The sequence below is a fragment of the Antechinus flavipes genome, chromosome 2 (assembly GCF_016432865.1).
Source record: "Antechinus flavipes isolate AdamAnt ecotype Samford, QLD, Australia chromosome 2, AdamAnt_v2, whole genome shotgun sequence".
NCBI lineage: Eukaryota > Metazoa > Chordata > Mammalia > Dasyuromorphia > Dasyuridae > Antechinus > Antechinus flavipes.
The window spans coordinates 298,686,082-298,708,252 of NC_067399.1; the positions used below are offsets into that span (position 1 = coordinate 298,686,082).

Genomic DNA, 22,171 nt, shown 5'->3' on the forward strand with positions numbered 1-22,171 from the left:
TAAGCACAGATTGAATTCCTTTGACAGAGATTTTGTAGATCAGATTCCCTTTTAGGGACAAATTAGTCCAAATGACTAATTTTTTAATTCACTTCCAACTCGAGATTCTGTGAAAGGCCAATCAGCACCTCTTCTATGCAGAACTCTATATGATAAAAAAGTGAAAAAAATAAAGTGGTCCCTGCCCACAAGCAGATTGCGCAGTGTATTAGAGAAATTAGAAAAGCTAAAAAAAAAAAAAAAAAAAAAACCTGTATAAGACAGGTCATGAGCTAGAAAAAGATTGGGTTTGGGGGATAGAGAGAAACCCTTCTTCCTTCTTCCTGGGGGAGGGAGATAAGAGAAGATCTCTTATGGGTGACTTTTGAACTGGTACTTGGGAAAAGAGGATTTCCATAAGAAGTGACTTTATTTTTATATATTTAATTGGATTCATCAGGAAAAGTTTTTGGTTTTGGGTTTTGGGGTTGTTTGAGATTTTTATTATGTTGTTGTTTTACCAAATGTCTGCTAATATTTCTATATTATAATGGCTTTTGAAACAGAGGCTCTCCACATAAGTATTGTCATGTACTAATTAGGAGATTGGGGGTTTTTTGGTTTGTTTTTGGAATGCCTAAAATGTACTTGTGAGGCTTTATTTTTTTATTAGGTGAATGAGTGGCAAATTAAGTAGAGTACTAGATTCAGGAGAACCTGAGTTCAAATCCAACCCCAGATACTAGCTATGTCATCACTTAACATCTGTTTTTCTCTGCATCCTTAACTGTAAAATAGAATCACTTATCTCCTCTTATGAGCCAATTCAAGCTTTTATTAACTACTTTGTGCCTCAGTTTCCCCACCTATAAAATGGGGAGAAGGAGAATACCCACCTCCCAGGATTGTTGTGAGGATAAAATGAGAATTTATTTATTTACTTACTTATTTATTTATTTATCTATCTATCTATTTATTTATTTATTTTAATTTTATTTTATTTAATAATAATTTTATATTGACAGAATCCATGCCAGGGTAATTTTTTTTACAACATTATCCCTTGCACTCGCTTCTGTTCCGATTTTTCCCCTCCCTCTCTCCACCCCCTCCCCTAGATGGCAAGCAGTCCTATATATGTTAGATATGTTGCAGTATATCCTAGATACAATATATGTGTGCAGAACCGAACAGTTCTCTTGTTGCACAGGGAGAATTGGATTCAGAAGGTAAAAATAACCTGGGAAGAAAAACAAAAATGCAAATAGTTCACATTCGTTTCCCAGTGTTCTTTCTTTGGGTGTAGCTAATTCTGTCCATCATTTATCAATTGAAACTCAGTTAGGTTTCTTTGTCAAAGAGATCCACTTCCATCAGAATACATCCTCATACAGTATCGTTGTCGAAGTGTAATAATTATCTCCTGGTTCTGCTCATTTCACTTAGCATCAGTTCATGTAAGTCTCGCCAGTCCTCTCTGTATTCATCCTGCTGGTCATTTCTTACAGAACAATAATATTCCATAACATTCATATACCACAATTTACCCAGCCATTCTCCAATTGATGGGCATCCATTTAATTTCCAGTTTCTAGCCACTACAAACAGGGCTGCCACAAACATTTTGGCACATACAGATATCTTTCCCTTCTTTAGTATCTCTTTGGGATATAAGCCCAGTAGTAGCACGGCTGGATCAAAGAGTATGCACAGTTTGATAACTTTTGGGGCATAATTCCAGATTGCTCTCCAGAATGGTTGGATTCGTTCACAACTCCACCAACAATGCATTAGTGTCCCAGTTTTCCCGCATCCCCTCCAACATTCATCATTATTTTTTCCTGTCATCTTAGCCAATCTGACAGGTGCGTAGTGATATCTCAGAGTTGTCTTAATTTGCATTTCTCTGATCAATAATGATTTGGAACACTCTTTCATATGAGTGGTAATAGTTTCAATTTCATCATCTGAAAATTCTCTGTTCATATCCTTTGACCATTTATCAATTGGAGAATGGCTTGATTTCTTATAAATTTGAGTCAATTCTCTATATATTTTGGAAATGAGGCCTTTATCAGAACCTTTAACTGTAAAGATGTTTTCCCAGTTTGTTGCTTCCCTTCTAATCTTGTTTGCATTCGTTCTGTTTGTACAAAGGCTTTTTAATTTGATATAATCAAAATTTTCTATTTTGTGATCAGTAATGGTCTCTAGTTCATCTTTGGTCACAAATTTCTTTCTTCTCCACAAGTCTGAGAGATAAACTATCCTATGTTCCTCTAATTTATTTATAATCTTGTTCTTTATGCCTAGGTCATGGACCCATTTTGATCTTATCTTGGTATATGGTGTTAAGTGTGGGTCCATGCCTAATTTCTGCCATACTAATTTCCAATTATCCCAGCAGTTTTTATCAAATAATGAATTCTTATCCCAAAAGTTAGGATCTTTGGATTTGTCAAACACTAGATTGCTATAGTTGACTATTCTGTCTTGTGAACCTAACCTTTTCCACTGATCAACTAATCTATTTCTTAGCCAATACCAAATGGTTTTGGTGACTGCTGCTTTATAATCTAATTTTAGATCAGGTACAGCTAGGCCACCTTCATTTGATTTTTTTTTTCATGAATTCCTTTGAGATTCTCGACTTTTTATTGTTCCATATGAATTTTGTTGTTATTTTTTCTAGATCATTAAAATATTTTCTTGGAAGTCTGATTGGTATAGCACTAAATAAATAGATTAGTTTAGGGAGTATTGTCATCTTTATTATATTCGCTCGGCCTATCCAAGAGCACTTAATATAAAATGAGAATTTATTAAATGTGTGTAAGCCTTAATACTAACGACTAGTTATAAAAATCATACAAAAAACAATTGCCCCTGTCTTCAAGCAACTTACATCCTAATGGTCTTAGAGATACAACATGTTCATTGAGAAGTAAAAAATACTAGATAATTTGAGGAGGAAGAGAATATTAACAGCTGGGAACATCAGGAAAGGCTTTTCTTAGGTAGTAGCCCATGAGGCAAGTCTTCAAGGAAGCTCACGTTTGTAAGCAGAAGTGGTAACTTTACCACAGCTTACACAGTGCTTTACACAGCATAGGCCATCAGAGATGAGAAGTGAAATTTAGGGAACAGTTTCTCCAGGGCTGGCCAAACAGTGCTTTAAATCCTTTGATCCTAAGACCCAGGTAGATTTGCAAATGAAAGAAAAATACTCTCATATGGGTCCTGAAGCATAGTTTTTTAATCAGCAATTTTAATCTTTCTTTCTTTTTTTTTTTCTTCAGGGAAGTAGATCAGGATTCAGATGGACATGTCAGCTTTAAAGACTTCGAATACGCAATGAACTATGGTCAAAATGAAGCATAAATATTGGGATCTGCTTATGCCAAATTCCAGAAGGCAAGGGATTTAACTCAGGATAACAATATCCAGTGTTTTAAGGAACTGCTTTCAAGACTCTTGTAAAATTTATCCTGTTCTTAATATATTATAAATATGTAATTCAGTATGTTTTCATTTTGAATCATTTCAATTTACAAATAATATCACTTTAATTATGCACTCCCTGTGATTAGACTCTTCCTTGATTCTAGTTTTTAATGTGACTTTTAGCTTTTATAATGGTCTAGTCTCTTTGCTAATAATACATTAGAGGAAGTTGGAATATGATATGATAAAAATTTAAGCGTCTCAGAATTCTAGTGGATAATCACATGTAGATTATTACTGATAAAAGGATAGTCTGTTACCTGGCCAATAATCTTAAAGGAGAATATATTAAAAAGTGAAATGTCCAGACTGTAATTCCATTTGGAAAGGCTGAATAAAAACATTAATGTAAAGAGAATTTGAAGGAAGAGGTTATTGAAGGGCAAATCAGTTAAACTGAGAGAAAGAAGTTACTTTTAAACTTTTATGATAAAAACTGAGTATAGTTTCTATTCTCATCAATTTGGTAGTTGCTAGAATAGATAAGGTATGATAGTAAACACTATGGAAGAGAAAGAGGTCATGGAATTTCATTTCCCTGGTATACATTTGTGAATATATATATAAAAAAGATATTTACAAGGCCTGGAAAGACTTGCATAAACTGAAGCTAAGTGAAGTGAGTAGAACCAAGAGAACATTGTACACAGCAACAAGATTATGTGATGATCAACTGCTATGGACGCAGTCTTTTGCAACAATGAGGTGATTCAGGCCAATTCCAATAGACATGTGATGGAGAGAGCCAGAGAAAGGATTGTAGGAAATGAATATGGAACACAACAACAGTATTTTCATCTTTTTTGTGGTTGTTGTTTGCGTGCACTTTTTTTCAATTTTGTTTCTTTTTGATCTGATTTTTCTTGTGCAGTATGATAACTCTGGAAATATGTATAGAAAAGTTGCACGTATTTAACCTATATTGTATTACTTACTGTCTGGGGAAGGAGTATGGGAGGAAGGGAGAGGAAAAAAATTGGAACACAAGGTTTTGCAGGGATGAATGTTGAACGCTTTCTTTGCATGTATTTTGAAAATAAAAAGCTAATATTAATTTTTTAAAAAAAGATATCTGTTAAATACCTTAATTGTGTTTACTAGATTATTACATAGATATAAGTAAACCTGTCAATTCATTCAACAACTGCTTTCTGACCTTTGGAATTATGGAATATATAAAGCATTTGCCTAATGCTTCACTGAGATACAAAGAGAATTAAGACATTTCTCACCCTATGGAAGTTACTCAATCAGTCAATCAATAAACATTTATTAAACCTTACTATCTGCCAGGTACTATAGAGGCAAAAAACAGTTCCTGCTTTTGAGGAGCATGTAGCCTTCATTTAAATTTCACTTTTGAATCAGAGAGTTGATTTGCTGATGATAAGGTTTCTGACATGCCATTGTTCACTTCTAACCACAACTATCTTATCAGCCAATCTACCATCACCAAAAATTGCCTTCTAAAATGGAATAAATCTGAACATCAAAGCACAATATTTGAGCTTTGTTTCAGATCTTTTACCCCCATGCACAAAAGTTTATCGCATTAATCCAGTATTTATCCATGGGATCATGTAACAGTGATTCTCATTGATCCCAATGACTTTTAATATCACTATCAGAGGACATGGCTCTCTTCAGCAATGAGATAATTCAAACCCATTCCAGTTGTTCAGTGATGAAGAGAGCCATCTACAGGAGAGAGAGGACTATGGGAACTGAATGTGGTTCACAACATAATATTTTCACTCTTTTTGTTGTAGTTTGCTTGCATTTTATTTGCTTCTCTTTTTTTTCTGGTGTGGCACAATAATTGTATAAATATGTATGCATATATTGGATTAAATATACATTTCTACTATATTTAACATATATTGGACTACTTGCCATCTAGGAGAGGGTGTGGGAGAAGGAGGGAGAAAATTGGAACACAGGATTTTGCAAGGGCTAATATTGAAGAATTACATATTTTTTGAAAAATAAAAAGCTTTAATTAAAAAAACCATCACTATCAAACTATTTATTCCTCTCCAGACCACACTCAGGAATTTTCATCTTAGATTTTCTATTCTCTTTATCCTAGAAATTCACTACAGCATACATTAGGTTTGGAATTCACACATTGAAAGTCTTCCCTCTCCTGTAATCTCTTCCTCTGATTGGAGGGTTCCTTGTAGAATTTCCATTCCGGGAGATCATCCAGACCTGCCATGTCTCATTTCTCTGTAGGCTGTAGACTTTTTTCTAGCATATATCTCTGACAAATAGACAACACATTTTGTAGTATCCACTTAATACTATGCATTTTTGCTCTGTGCTTTAAGAACATGAGAAATAAGCAACCTCTCACCCCTAATAACATTGCTATTATATTGCCTTAAATATGTGTGTGTTTTAGATAAAGCTATGTCTATATCTCAAATAATGAAAACTCTTAGCTTTGTATGTTTTAAAATGAAAGCACTCTATATCTCCTCAGGATTTCATAAGAACCTCTCTATTGCAGATATCAAAAGCCCTTTTTTACTGATTGATCTCTCTAGCTTGCCTGTAAGTGACTATCAATTGAATAATATGGTGATGGGTTTTTCAATATCTGTGTGTGGTTTCACAGTGACCAAACAGATTGAAAAAGCATTGCAATTTTGTTGTGTCTTTCCTTTAGAAAAATAGTCGTAGAATCTCAGAAGTAGAAAAGACCGCTGATCACATCGTCTACTCTGACCCATTCCTGAACAGTAATCCTTACTACAATAATTCCAACAAGACAGCATCCAATATCCACTTAAAGTTCTCCAGCAGAAGGAAATTCACTTTCTACCAACACAGCATAGTATACTTTCTAACAGTTTTAATTATTATGAAGTCTTTTTTTCCATATATATAGAAAAAAAAATCTTTCTTCAAGAAAAGTAAACTTGTTAAGAGCTTACTAAGTGCCAGGTACAATTCTAAGCAGTGGGGGCATAAAGAAATACAAATAATAATAATAATAATAATCACCAGAGTCACCACCTGCTCTCAAGGAGCTCCTAGTCTAATGGGGAGACAACATGCAAACAACTATGTACAAACAAGATGCAAGTACTTTCTCAACTATATCCAATAGTTGAAGATAATTAACATTCTCTCTAAAATCTTTTTCAGATCAAACCTTGTTCATTTATTCATTCTTTATAAAATATCATTTCAACTCCTCTCAGCATTGTAGTTGTCTTCTCAATGCACAAAATATGTTTTCTAAAAATGAATAGAGAATGGATGTCCTATAATCAGTGCAGAGAACACTTGAATAAATGACTATAGGAAACCCTTCCCCCTCATCTTCCTATAGTGCTTTTGCATTTCCTGGCTGAGTATTTACCTGCCAACTGATTCTCCACACATACACCCCATCCTCACCCAAGCAGGAAAGAACTCAGGATCCTGATTCTTCTCCAACTTTGGTTCCACTCCTCCTTCCACTTCCCGTGGTGGGCTGGGTACCTCCAGCCCTTCCTTCCTTGCTAAACAAGACCTCTCAGCACTCAGATGTGCAGGGAGTCACCAACTACAATTCTTCTGATGAAATAGAGAACCACCAGGGTAGATCATCTGCTTTCCACTAGGCTCTTAGCATCCATTAGACTGATGTGCTATTTTGGATCCCAGATTCATTGGTATCTTACCTGCTAATTAATGCATCCGAAGGAGGATTCGGCCTTCCAGTCTGTCCTAGAGCTAAGGACCATTACAAAATGGAAAGATAGAAAGGAGCCAAATCATAACGAGCTTTAAAAGCCAGATGTTCCAGTTTGTCCTGGACCTTAGGACGCTCAAATGTCATCTATTTGTTATCTCTCCCCAGATTAGAATATGAGTTCATTAAGAATAAAATCTATTTTACTGTTCTTTTTTGTAAAGTGGGTCATTAGCACAGTGCTTCGCATTAAATAAATACTTAATGTTTTGTTTTTAGGTTTTTGTTTTTTTTTTCTATTTGCCATTTCACATTTTTGATCCATTCTGAGCTGTTAGTTTGCTAAAACCTTCAGGTCTTTTTCTAGCACTTCGTCAGCAGACTATCAATTGAACAAAATAGTGTTGGTTGGTCAATAGAGCTATGCCATTTCATAGCTACCAAATAGATTGTAATAACATTGAAAGCTCAATTTCTAAGTGTCTGCCCCTTCCTCAGGTTATACAGTTAGTTGACAGTTAAAACTTATGTAGTGACATAAGGAGAAAAATGGACTTGGAATCACGTTCTGTCATTTAAGTTGTGTCTGAGTCTTCATGACCCTATGGATCTTTGTCCATGAAGTTTTCTTGGCAAAGATACTGGAATGATTTTGCCATTTCCTTCTTTAGTAGCAAATAGAGGCTATGTGACTTGTTTAAAGTCACCCTATTATGAAATTTCTGAGGCTGAATTTAAACTCAGGTTGACATCCAAGTCCATCACTTTGTCCACAATGCCACCTCCCTGTCCCAAAATAGAATTAGTATATATTGGTTCAGTCTTACCATGTGACCTAAAATTAAGGAACTGAACAAGTTCCCTTCCAACTCTATCAATGACCTATAATTCTTTGACAATATTTTTTGCACTACAAACTTCATTTTATTAAATCTAGACTACCATTTTAGCCAATCAAGTTTTTTGGTGAATTATGACAAAAGTCTTCCATTGTTAATTATCCCTCCTAATTCCATGTCATCTGTTCCATCCCCCAGTAAAACATAAGCTTTCTGAGGGCAGAGACTGTGTTATTTTTGACTTGAGTGTAATTATAAAGCAAAGTATCTTAAATACAGCAAGTATTTGACAAATGTTTGTTGAATTGGATGAAATCTGCAGATCTGATAAGCAGTCCATCTCTATCTTCAATTAATTGATAAAAATGTTAAACAGACCTAGACCTAAGACAGTACATTGTGGCATTCCACTATTGATTGCCCTCCAGAATGACATCAATCCATTAATATACATTTTTTGGTCCAGTCATTCAACTAGCTGAAGCTCAAAAATTAATAAAATTAATTTATTATTCTATGGCTATTTATAGCTTCTCCATATTTTCCATAAATATTTCCTGAAAGACTTGGGAATGTACCTTGCTGAAGTTTATGCATACCATATCTTTGGCATTTCCCTGATCTCCTAGTCATCCCATAAAAGTGGAAATGAAATTAGTCCAGCATTACTTGTTCCTGATGAAGTCATACTGGTTCACAAGAATCACTTTCTGCAAATGCTCATAAACTTCTCCTTTATAGAGGCATTCTTGAATTTTGCCAGGAATCAAAGTCATACTCATTAGCCCATAGTTTCCAGAATCCCTCTTCACTTAAAAAGAAATGGATAATATATGTCCATCTCTTTTCCATTAGCATTGTCTTCCTTAATTTTACAAAGAAAAGCAATAGCCCAGCTATCACATTTTAAATTTCCCTAGGATATAGTCTATTTAAGCTTACCTTGAATTTACTATGATCTCCTAAGTTCTCTCTTTGTTTTTATTCAATTATTTTTCAGTCATGTCTGACTCTTCATGATGCCATTGAGATTTTCTTGACAAAGATACTGGAATGGTTTACCATTTCCTTCTTCAGTTCATTTTACAAATATGGAAACTGATGCAAACTGGGTTAAGTGACTTGCCCAGGATCACACATCTTCTAGGCCAGACTGAACTCAAAAAAAGAATCTTCTTGACTCCCAGGTTTGTATGCTATCCACTGTTCTACCTAGCTGCCCTTAGATAATCTCTTACCACATATAAATTTGGGTTTCAGATCCATATTAACCCTTTTAGGAGGTTTTCTAGTCTATTCTATAGATACTTGCTTTAGGAGAGAAATCAGAAGCCAAATAATCATTGGATTCTGATTTTTCTCCCATCTACTTCACACAGAAGTCATTTTCTTTTGAGCTCCCCTTTATCCCTAGTATAGCTTTAAAAAAAAAAACCCTTTTTGTTGATCTCAGTACTCAACACTAAGTTCAGCTAAACTATCATTCCTTGGTACTTTTGGGGCTCATCGACAGCTTTCTGACCTTGTTTCATGTGGTATTTATGTTAATTCTTTAATATCTATATTGGTTGACATGTTTCCCTGTGTATTCAAACAATTCTCTTTAGACCACTGTTACTTCTTTACTGGAATAATTTATAATTGTTACTACAATTTCATACTTGAATTTAACTTTCTTTCGAAAATCTTAGACTATCAGATCCCACCTAACCTTTCTCTGAACTCTTTGAAATCCACTCTAGGTTCTAGATTCTAGGTTGCATGACAAACTATGCATTAACTCTCTTATTGAGTATTAAATATGGTTACTTCCTCCCAAGGTTCTCTACATTTGTACTTTGGACATTTTTTGCTTTGTATTAGTCAGAATCATATGCAAAATAACTTCTTTCCACATTCCAAAGAATGATATCAGAAATGAGAGTCAAGAATACCACAGCTGCATAGAAAAGAATGTTTCCATGATGGCAATTACTTTGGTTTCATCATTTCTAATTAATTTGCCTGAAGAAGACTTTATCATTGAAAAAGAAACATTTGAAACAACTAGCAGGATGATTTCAGAGAGGCTTGGAGAAACTTACATGAACTGATGCTGAGTGAAATGAGCAGAACCAGATCACCACTATATACGGCAACAACAAAATTATGTGATGATCTATTCTGATGAACATGGCTCTCTTCAACACTGAGATGATTCAAACCAGTTCCACTTGTGCAGTGATGAAGAGCCATCTACACTCAGAGAAAGGATCATAGGACCAGAGGGTAGAACACAACATTGCATTCTCACTCTCGCTGTTATTTGCTTGCATTTTGTTCTCTTTCTCGGTTTTTCTTTTTCTTCCTTCCTGATCTGATTTTTCTTGTGTAACAAGATAACTGTGTATACACACACACACACACACATACACGCACGCACGCACAAATGTGTTTATACATATATATGTGTATACATATATGTGTATATATACATATATTGGATCTAACATGTATTTCAACATATTTAACATGTATTGGACTACCTGCCAGCTAGGGGGGAAGGAAGGAGGGGAAAATTTGGAACAAAAAGTTATGCAAGGGTCAATGTTGGAAAAATTACCCATGCATATGCTTTATAAATAAAAGGCTTGAATAAAAAAAAGAAAAATGAAACATTTTGCCATGTTGGAATCAGTCATTAATAAGGGAATAAAGGTAATATACAGAGAGAAGCAGTATAGTATAGAGGGCTAACATTGGAGTATAAAGGAATAGGATTCAAGTCTAACCTATGGTACCCATTGGGCACATTAACATGTCTGTTCCCAGAAAATTCTAGAAGATTATAGTTACAGAAAGTAGCTAATATGAATTGATAGAGAATCACCCCAAGAGTTAATTATACAGATGAAATGATATCACTCTCCACATACCACCACCCTCACCTTACAAAATATATGTTTGTTCCCTAAAGGGGATTACCCAGAGAATTGTAATTGAAAATTTCTTATCCCCCTACATTACAGCCCAAGACAAGTCCTTCTTCCTTGAATATAAATGTTAAATCCATAAAAAAATTAACTTTTTAAAAATGTGGGTTTTGCAAAACAAAAAAAATATATAGTAAAACATAGATAAGTTCATTATGTGGTTTTCTAATTTAACAAGCATCCATAGGGATCTTTATGTACATTTTAGTGGCCTCATTTCCACTTGAGTTTGACAATTGTGAAATTGATACACCTTCATTGCATAATCTGAATAAACAGTCTCAAACATGAAAAAAAAATGTGGGTTTTGTTTTACAAAAATTAATTTTGAAAATTATCTTAAAATATAATGGAAAAATAAAATACTATTGGAAAAAAAGCGGTCTTATTTCATTTCTGACAAAATAACCATATTCTGACATAAAATAACCATAAATTTACTAATTTAAAAATAAATATACAATCTGACAAACATTTATTAAATAATTCCTGTGGCTAAGCACTGGATTAAAGTTTCTGTAAGATGTCAGTCCTGCCCTCCTATAGCTTATGGCCAAGTAAAGGGATAAGAAATACATAGATATACCCTCTTTTCTCCATAACTACAGAGACAGTGGAGAAGGAAGAGAGGTTTGGTGTGGTGAGCTTTTTCTTCTCAAAACGCAGCCAGGTGATAAAAGTTCAGATCTTTTATTATCTCCAATATAGCCCGGTTAGCTTAGAGGCCTATCTCTCTGCTTGGTTCCAAGAGCTCTCTCCGAATGTCGCCAAATCCAAAGGGCTGGTCCTTCAGCCTCTGCCTCTGCTTTCTTCAGCCTCCAGCCAGCTCCACTCTTCATGTCATTCCGGTGAAATCTCGACTTGTAGTTTCTTCACTCTGAAGAACTTCTTTGACTGGCCCATTGAAGCTCTATTTATGCTCCTTCAAGAGAGGGATTGTGGGTTTTCTCCCATAGTGCTCTCTGGCCCAAAGAGCTTCAAGGGAGGTGTGAACTCATTGAACTCCAATGAGTAAAGGTGTGAACACAAGCCTTGTATTAATTAGTTCTACTTAGTACCTTGTTTCAGGTTCTGCCCAAAACATCTTCTTGTAAGATTAGATCAACTCTAATTAGTTAGCAGTTAGTAAGGATTCCAACAGTTTGGAATCAGAGAAGAAGTGATATGGTGCAGTAGCGTGGCAGAGGTGACTTGTAAACTGAGTCAAGAGAAATGCCAGGGCAGAAGAGCTCAGAATGGGCTAGTCTTTGAAGCCATTCTCTTTGAACTGAATTCAATGAATAGCCATAACACAAAGCATGTTAGAGGACCCTGTTAGCAATAGGACAGCAATGAAAAAACCATACCTAAGAGCTTCAGTCTCTACTTTCTCCTGCCTCCCATGTCTCATTCCTTGTAAGAAGAAACTCTTAGGTCCAGAGTTCCAAAGACTTCACACACTAGGAATATACTGGTAAATGTTCCAGCATTTCTTGGGGGGTGGGGGAGGGTGTGGACACGCGGGGGTCAGGAGTGGGTGGAAATGTAGCCACAATATGTGATTTTAAGTTTAATTTGCATTATAAACATTTTCTCCAACACATCTTAAGTCTATATGTTCAACAAAATAATATGCAAACTCTGATTTGCAGCATTTGCTGATTCCAAAAATATAAACACACTAAAATTTTAACAGTTGGCTCCACAAGCAGTGGGAGGGTGACGTGGTCATTTAGAGCATGAAGTCTGAAAACTTTTTCCACTCACAACCCCTTTTTTGCATGAGAAATTTTTACATGACCCCAGGTATTTAAGTATATAAAATAAGCATACAAATCAAACATTTACTAATAATAAATCATAATTTTGCAACCCCCATATTCAGTTATGAGAACCTATATGTAGTTATGACACACAGTTTAAAAAGCTTTTATTTAGAGGACAAGCAAGAGAAAATAACTTAGTGAGAAACCAAGATAATAAATCAGAATCCATAGATTGGTGGTACCAGACTTAAATTGATTATAGTATTGACACATATGAATAATAATGTGATTCGACTGCCTCTGAACCACTTCTGGTTTTTATAAAGAAACTTCCCAGTGAAACTTGCCATCCCTCTCAGAGAAGCAGTTGAAATATCCTTCCTTGTAATATTGGATTTGGGATCAGGTCTGGCATCTTGCTATTCTAATGTCTTTGCAAATCTGAGAGATATGCAGCTTTGAGACCCTCAGCAGGAGAGACTGAAAATGGTTTTATTCTAAAACTAATTTTCCTAGTTCTTCAGTTTTTCTATCAGTATATCATTGGGGTTTCACTGTCTAATACATCTAATTTGATCCATAACTTATTACACCAAGCAATCCACAGGACATACAAATGGATTCATAAAGTAGATTTTTCATATTACATTAATAAAAAAATCATCCAAATATCATTTTTTACCACACTGTAGTATTGTAGGAATAGTGCTAGACTTGGACTCAACTCCCAACTCTGATATTTGATATTATATGACCCTAGACAAGCCATTTCATAATGGCAGTGTTCCCTTCTATGGGAGTTTTTTAAAATTAATTGAATCAGAGGTCCCACCAAAATCTAACCAATTCACTCAAATCCCATTCTGGTTTCTATATTTCTTGTTTATCAATGCAAGTTCTTGGGCTTCCAACTGGCATCCCTTCCTCTCACTGTAGTGCTCATGTATTAACAGCCCATCTCCTTTTCCAGCTGTGCATGGCTTCAGTGATACCTTTTACATTGTTGTTCAGTCATTTTTTCAGTCATGTCTGACTCTTTGTGATCCCATTTGAGATTTTCTTGGCAAAGACTGAAGTGATTTGCCATTTCCTTCTTCAGCTCATTTTACAGATGAGGAAACTGAGACAAGCAGGGTTAAGTGACTTAGGATCATACAGCTAGTAAGTATCTGAGGCCAGATTTGAACTCAGGAAGAAGAATTTTCCTAACTGTACACCTGTCACTCTATCTACTATGTTATCCAGATGCCCATGCCTTTTACGTTATTCATATATCATTATTTGTAATAATTGCAAGCTTACTCAACTCCAGCATGTGTCGGTCTATTGACCCTTGAGTCATCTGCAATCTAATTTCTTCTAAGATCAATCAAGGAATTAACAGATATTATTATGATTCTATTGTGTGCTAGGCACCATGACAAATTTGGGGAACATAAAGCCAAAAAGAAACTTACCTTCGAGGAGCTTACATTCAATTAGAGAAAATAATAGTTACATTTTATAAGTAGATGCAAAATATATACAAAGTAATTTGGTGGGAATGGGGAAGACACCCCAGCTTTGTAAGGCAACCTGTGAAAATGAACAGACATGGAGATGGAATGATACATGTGAGATCATGGTGTTCCATCATCACCAGAAGGATATTGTCATTGCAACAAATAGCTTAGGATCGTTGGAAAGTACAGAAAAATTTCCAAAATTATCCAACCCACTCTCTTCCAATTCAATTCAGTCCTAGTCTATTGCCTATTTGTAGCACTGGTATAAAATGTAAATGTTGATAGATCATTTGATTTACCCATTTAACTTCATATAATCTTGGGAATATTCTATTTTTATACATTTTGGTTTTACTGTGTGTATGGCTAAGCTAGTCCCTTTTGATTGACCCTGCATTCAGTTCTATATCATCTATGAGCATCTGGAGAACTTTGCTATCTTATAGAAAATTCATCTTTTATTTAGACTATTATCAGGACATCTTCCATGAAATTGAAGAACATGTCTCTTTATTTTACGTCTCTCTTAATGCTGATCCTCATTAGATTTTCAAACAAAGTATCTCCATGGTTATATCTTCCATAGCATCTTATCTGACTTATATAAACATAGGTGAAATTAGTCTTTAAAGTTTCATTTTCTTCTGCCAAGTCAAATGCCTTTTCTGTAATCAACAAATTGTGTACAATGAAATATGGCATATTCTAAATATCTTAGTTAATTGGGGGACTGTGAAGATGATATACTATAAGAAACAATCTATAAAAGCCTTCTTGTTATTCCTTTTTTGATGATTTCACCAAAAAAAAACCCTTATGATGTATTCTCCAAAACAAATTTATGAAATGAAAAAAAGTATATTGGTCATAAATGTCTTGTTGGTCACTTTTTTGGGTAAAAGTAAAGTCTTTTATCTTTTTCATTCTCTTCTAATCTTTCCTCCATCAAATCTTAAAAAATCATTCTCTTAATTTTTTTGCTTCTTTTTAAACATTTGACATATATTTCTTTTGTTTTTGGTGAAGATTAAGTTCTTTTCCAGATTTCAGCTATTTGACTTTGCTGCTAGCAAGAATGCACACCAAAGGCCTGAAAGTAAAAGAATGAAATCAGAACAGAGATTATCAGCTCCAGTAGCTCTAGCTGGCCTTTTAATCTTGCTCTGAGTTGTTTTGAATGGCAACCAAGATATTATAAAAGTTGAAAAGAATCTCATCACTCTACAACAAATTCCTTTTCAGTTTTTCCACATAGATTCCCCAGGATGCAGACTAATGACTAGTCAATGAAAGAGACAGAATTAATTTTCTAACCCCAAGACAGTTGAGAGACTAAATCTTATACCCCCAAACAGAAAAAGAAGTTGAAATGAAATGATTAATCTTAGAATGAGAACTAATGATGGATTTGGTTGTTGTGTATTTGGGAGGATGGAAGTGGGTGAAGTATTGGTTACTCAGTTAAGGGTGGCGATGGCTGTATTGCTAGGTAGAGATGATGAAAAAGGAAAGAGGGAAAACGTTGCTTGGTAGCTTCCTTCCAACATATGGTAGCAGATGCAGCAGAGGACCTGAAGAGTCTAAAGACCAGAAGATGGTAGCAGAGAGCAGCTCAGTTGATATGCTAAGTGGCTTCAAAGGCACCCTGCAGTAATGGAGATGTCCAGCAAAGAGCAGCCCAGCAGAGATAATAGAGCAGCATGGAATCCCAGCTCAGGAAAATCAGCTCACTCAATGGCATCAAGAGTACTGGGTTTTGAGTGATTTGATTTTGACGGCCTACCACAATATATCTCAAACCTAGGAATGATACCCAAGGAGGCTCACAAACCTACGTACATTTTTGTCCAATTTCAATTACAAGTAGTATGGTACATACTGACTTGAATAGAATTTCTCTATTTTCTCTATCCTGCCCAATGGTATATAAGATAATGGCAGTTATCTTTATGGCTGTCTATTTACACTCATCATGAGTATGGTAAGGTGAAATAATCAAGATTCTCTGAGATTGCACCAACTGCATTGTTTCTCCAAATAGATCATGTGAGCCATCCTTCCTTTTAGCTGCAACTTCTTTATGAGTGAATGAATTAAGCATTTATTAAGGGCCTACTATATATGTATATACCCAGTGCTGGAAATGCACATAGAAAAGAAATAGAAAATAGAATAGAAAAAGCTGTCAAGGATCTCACATTCTAATGGGGGACAAAACACATATGGAAGGTTTCAGCTACAAATCAGATGAAAATGTCCCATGGTCCTTAGGGGCAGAGCAAGTAAGAAGATGGTAATAGTTTTTATGTGTTCTTATTTATAGTGAAAAATAACAATATGGATATGGTTCATTTCCTCCAATACTGCCTTAACTTGGTTTGTTGGACAGAGATCACACATAAAGGATATCAAAAGCTAAACTAATGTTTGTAGATGATCTAAGAACAATGGAATTCTTAATTCCTTCTGCCCCCTTTCTCCTTAGCCTGTTGTGGTTCAGAAAACTAATCTGTAAAAGGCCAGTTTGTTTCTAATCCAATTCATATAGGACAAAATTACCAAAAAAAATCACTAACAGCCAATTTATCTTCCTTGACAAGGCTGGTCCAACTCACCCTACTTAGCTAGGGCAAGACTTAGAAGCAATCACATTTTGCTCTGAGTCCATACTCAACAGAAGTTACCAAAACTTGAATTACTGGCACATCATTCAAGAAACCAGGGTAATCTCCCAATCCCAATGTGGCATCATGGTGTAGATTGCCAGGAATGAAATAATTCATAAAACCAAGATCAGAAATAAAAATAAGCAATCACAATCCAATGCTCAGAGTCTTAACTAGACTTCTTACTCTGTGTTTTTTTTTTTTTGTTTGTTTTTTTTGTTTTGTTTTGTTTTGTTTTGTTATTGTTGAGTCACTTCAGTCATGTCCAACTCTTAGTGACCCCACTTGGAATTTTCTTGGCAGAAATACTGGAATGGTCTGCCATTTCCTTCTCCAGCTCATTTTACAGATGAGGAACTGATCAAACAGCATTTGTGTGACTTAATGATCCTCATCAAATAGTGTTAGGTGATTTGCCCAAAATCATACAGCTAGTAAAGTTTCTGAGACAGGATTTGGACTCATGAGGATAGCTTCAGTGTTAAAAGATTTGATAGAGCAATTTAAAGAGCTTGGACTCTTTACATATAAATAAATAAATAACAAATGTTTATATTTAGCAGTAACATATTTAGATATATTTATATATTTTAGCTGGAATATATAGCAAATATATATATTCCAATATCTTTTGGAAGGACTGAGGAACTATAGACCTTATAGTAGTAACTTGATTCTCTATAGTAGTGAGTAGTATATTTGCATCTTAGAAGAATGAATGAATTTTTAAAAGTATTTATTAAATGCTTACTATTTGCCAAGCACTGTGATAGTGGCCACCAGGGGTCTAATATATGGTTTTCAGGCAGACCTCTATTAACAATTAAAAGGGTGGAAGCCATTAAATATGTATGGTGGCACTGATAGTACTTCTAATGAGCTGATTTATATTAACTTATGGAAACCACAGCCAAAGTCACTCCCAAAAGTCATTCTTCACCTCCTTACACATGCTGGCTCTGACTAGCAGCATTATGATCAGAATCCTTCTGTTTTTATTGCTATGGGTTATACTATGGGTATAACTATGGATATGCCATTTATCCTAATTTGGCCTCAGGTTTCTCTCTAAAAAAGAAGTCTAGATCTATTAACCTATGACTCTCTATTGAAGAATGCTCAATTCTTTCCCTGGGTTCATCTCCCTCATCCCTATAGCCATCAATGTACTACTTTGAGTAATTCTGGCAATTGATTTTATAGATGACTGATGATAAAAAAAAAAAAAACTGCTGACCAATTTCTCTTAAGTTGAATAGATTTCCCTTTATCTCATCCTCTTCTTCAATAGCTAACCTGTATTGGATTAGATTTTATTTGGAGAATTCAGGATTCTTGTTGATTCTTTGAATGCTGACCCATGTGTGAGAGTATATGGGTAGGCAACAGACCATCTGGCCCTCATCTTAGCTCAGATCAATAGGAGGAGGTTATGTGACCAGGGATTCCAGTAACTCAGTAATAATGGTATATAATTACTCTGCTTTCTGTTATTGAGTTTTGAATACACTAAGCAAATTGAAAGTCTAAGAAGTAAAAAGCCTCTTTTTTCATTCACTTTATTTTTGAGAAGGATAAAATTATATGAGCTTCCTAGCCCATGCCTTATACAAATGCAAAGTTTACCATAGCTGTGATTGAAATACTGATTACATGCTCCCCTTTTTTTTTCAAAATCAAGGGGAGGGGTGAATAAGAGCTTATTAATTTTCTGTGTTTTTCTCTTGGAAATGAACATGCTGGCACAATTTTAATTGGGTTTTAGTTGTTGTTGTTGTTTTAATTCTCACAGCGATGGCTTGGCTGTGCCTTTGGGGACTACAGAGAGAAACCGGCATCTGGTGTTTGAGGATTCTAGGGATTTGCACCATATTTTTGTGTAATAACTATACAGTAAATAAACAGAATGAATAATTAAGTGAATAATGAGTTTCTCAAAAAAGATGACTCTTCTAAAGATATCGACAGAAAATCTCACATGTGTTCTACACTCCCACTTGGTGTTTCCACTGTGTGCTGTTGATGTGTCATTGGCCCCATGGAAATTAGCAAGAACGTTTTCCAGGCAGAAACCAAGAATGCTATTAATCAAGGTGGTTAGATACAGATGAGATACCTCCCTTTTCTTTTATTTTTACTTGAAAACACAAGGATATCACATTTAGTCATTCAAAAAACAACAACAACAAACAACTATCTCCATCCTACTCCCCTGGACATATATTTTCTTTATTTAAATAAATGGTCACACATTTGAATTCCATTGAATTCATTGTTTTCAGAGAAAGAGTACTGAATTTTAAATAATACAAACTGAGTCAAACCCTGATCCTGATGCTTACTAGTTGTATTTACTAAATAGTTATTATACATAAGTACCTATGTGAAATCTGAGATCATTTCCAGTTCTAAATATTTAATACTGTGACCCTGTGACCTGCTAAAAGTTATATTTGCCAATTAATGCTGGTTATTTCTTACATCGGTAGTCTCCAAGTATTTTTTAAGTTTTGTGCCATGATTAGGAAAAAAAAAACAAATATACATCTCCCCAAAAAAGGTATTTTGACTAAACAAAAAAGTTTTTATTATCATTCTATCATGTACATCATAAAACATACCCAAAAAAAGAAATGTAAGAGGAAGAAATAAAAAATAATATTTTAAATAATTTTCAGGGGGTTTTTCTTTCCAAAAATTTTTATTAATTATTCATAGAGAAATGTGATTGAATATGCTATCTTCTTTTAAAATCTTAAATATTTTGTGGTCATCAAAATTCAGAAATTTGGTTGTGAGATCAACTTATTTCAATGCTTGGATATAATAGATTATATATAGGTGTAATATGTATAATAATTATAGCTTTTTTTAAAAAAAAAAAAGATGCATCACAAAGATATATCGATGCAAGTGGAAAGTGTGCAGAGTTGACTTGACTAACTAAATCATGATATTCATTTTTCAATTTCATCCACCATCAATTATACAAATGCTTTTTGAAATTTGTCTTTTCATCTTCCTTAATGTCAATCAATAATAATTGCAAACTAACCAGGGTGCTAGATTTTTAATATTTAACAAATGGATTTTTAAATCCAGAAAAACTTTATTTGGAAGAGTTTTAAACAGATTAGAAAATTATGTTTCCACCTTTTTTTAAGTGAACAGATATGAGCATTTTTAGGTGATATAAAGTTTTACGTATCAAAATCTTGGAACAATAGAAACATTTTCTAACACCAATATTCAAAATTCTCTCCCCGTATAGCACTAGTTTCTTCTGAAAAACAATTGTTTTCTTACTCATTGTTAAAATATCACTTTCACCTTACAGAGACAGAAAAACACATAGCATCTTTACATTTAACAGCTCTTCTAAGTACTTTGCTCTGAGATCATCATTGCATTAACCTGATAATATGGCTAACAAAGATCTTGTCCCAAAAAGTAGAAGTATTGGCTTTGCCATTTTCTTGATCTGAAATTGTGTTTGTGTTGAAGGAGATGTGGTAAAATTGGGACTCTAATATACTGTTGCAGGAGTTGTGAAATGATCCAATCATTCTGGAGAGAAATTTGAAACTATGCCCAAAGGGTAAATCATGTATACCCTTAGATCCAACAATATCCCTACTAGGTGGGTATCCAAAAGAGATCATAAAAAGGGGGAAAGGACCCAGATGTACAAAAAAATTTATAGCAGTTCTTTCTATGGTAGCAAATAATCAAGGGGACAACCATGAATTGGGGAATGGCTAAACAGATTGGATTATATAAATTAATATAAATATAAATTAAATTATATAAATTAATACTATTGTGCTGTAAGAAATGATGAGCAGGCAGATCCCAGAAAGACATGGAAAGTCTGATTAGAATTGATGCTGGGTGAAGTAAGCAGAACCAGGAGAACATTGCAAGATTGTGCAATAATCAACTTTCATAGACAGCTTTTCTCAGCAATACAGTGGTCTAAGAAAATTCCAAAAAACCGATGATGAAAAATTCTATTCACATCCAGAGAAAGAGCTGTGGAGTAAAAATGCAAATTAAATTGTGTTTGTACTATTTTTATTATTTTCAGTTTCTTCACAAGAATCTTTTTTAAAAGCTGATTGTCCATTTTGTGTAAGTAAAACTAGATGTCACCTGCACTCCCACTTAACTAATAGCAGGTAAACTGAAATCCATCATGGTTCGCTCAAAGTGAGCAGACAGAGGAGGATGCTGCTGCACTGATAACTACCCCCCTGGAATACTCCCTCCAACTACCTCTGATGTGGTGGGAGGCAGGGAAGCCTCAAACTTCCCTAGCTGACACTTAGGACTAGTTCTAAATAGCTCTTCTACTTCCATACTTCACATTTAGAAGAGAGGGATAAAGAAAATCAAAACCTTCAAGAACCCAGAAGCTTGTCTTTGTATATCCCTTGACATATCAGTCCTTAAGGCTCAGCAGCCAGTTAGGGGATTCTTTATCATCGCACAGTTCAGTTCCCTGCACATGGCTAGAAATAGGTTTCTCCAAACTCCTGCATGGTAAAATGGAATCAGTCAGTGACTTAGTGTGAAGTAAGACTTTATTTCTTTTTTTTATTCCCAGATAAAAACTAAATGGGAATAGAAGTGCTAATAGTTTCTTTCCATATCCCAGTTAATCATCATACATGACCTCTTTAGGGTCCATTATCCCTATATGATCTCTGAGATCCTTTCTAAGGTCCTTTACTGAATAATACCATAATAAAGTTGTTTGACTTACCAAAAAAGCTAAGTGATACAGTGGATAGAGCTCTAGACCTAAAGTCAGGAATATCTGAGTTCAAATCCAGTCTCAGACTTTCTGGCTATACAAGTCACGTGACATGTTTGCCTCAGTTTCCTCATCTGTAAAATGGGGATAATAATAATAAAAATTACCCAGCTCCCAAGATTGTTGTGAGAACTAAATGAGATGAAAATTGTAAAGGGCTTAGTCTAGTTCCCGATACATAATAAGTGATATATAAATGCCAACTATTATTATCTTGTTTAACTTACATAAAGAGCCCCCATTTTTAGAATGGTGGAATGGATAGAATGCTAGGGTCAGAGTTGGGAAGATATGACTTCAAATCCAGTCTCAGACACTTCGCAACTGTGTGAGCTTGGATAAGTTACTAAATCCTACCAGGTTTTCCTCAGCTATAAAATGGGGTAATAATAATATCTACATTCCAGAGTTGTTGTAAGGATCAAATGAGATATTTGTAAAGTACTCAGCACTGTTCTTG

At 34.8% G+C, this 22,171-nt stretch overlaps 1 protein-coding gene across 2 annotated transcripts in view; it reads left to right on the top strand.

Moving 5' to 3' along the window:
• EFCAB11 (EF-hand calcium binding domain 11) overlaps positions 1 to 4,550 on the top strand; it is a 173,829-nt gene extending 169,279 nt beyond the window's left edge. The window contains exon 6 of one of the 2 annotated variants that reach the window (XM_051977423.1): positions 3,279 to 4,550. In XM_051977423.1, coding sequence (XP_051833383.1) covers positions 3,279 to 3,360 — 82 coding nt within the window. In that variant the 3' untranslated portion in view covers positions 3,361 to 4,550. The remainder of the gene's footprint in view (positions 1 to 3,278) is intronic. The other variant, XM_051977422.1, reaches the window with a different exon arrangement.
• Positions 4,551 to 22,171: the final 17,621 nt, after the last annotated feature.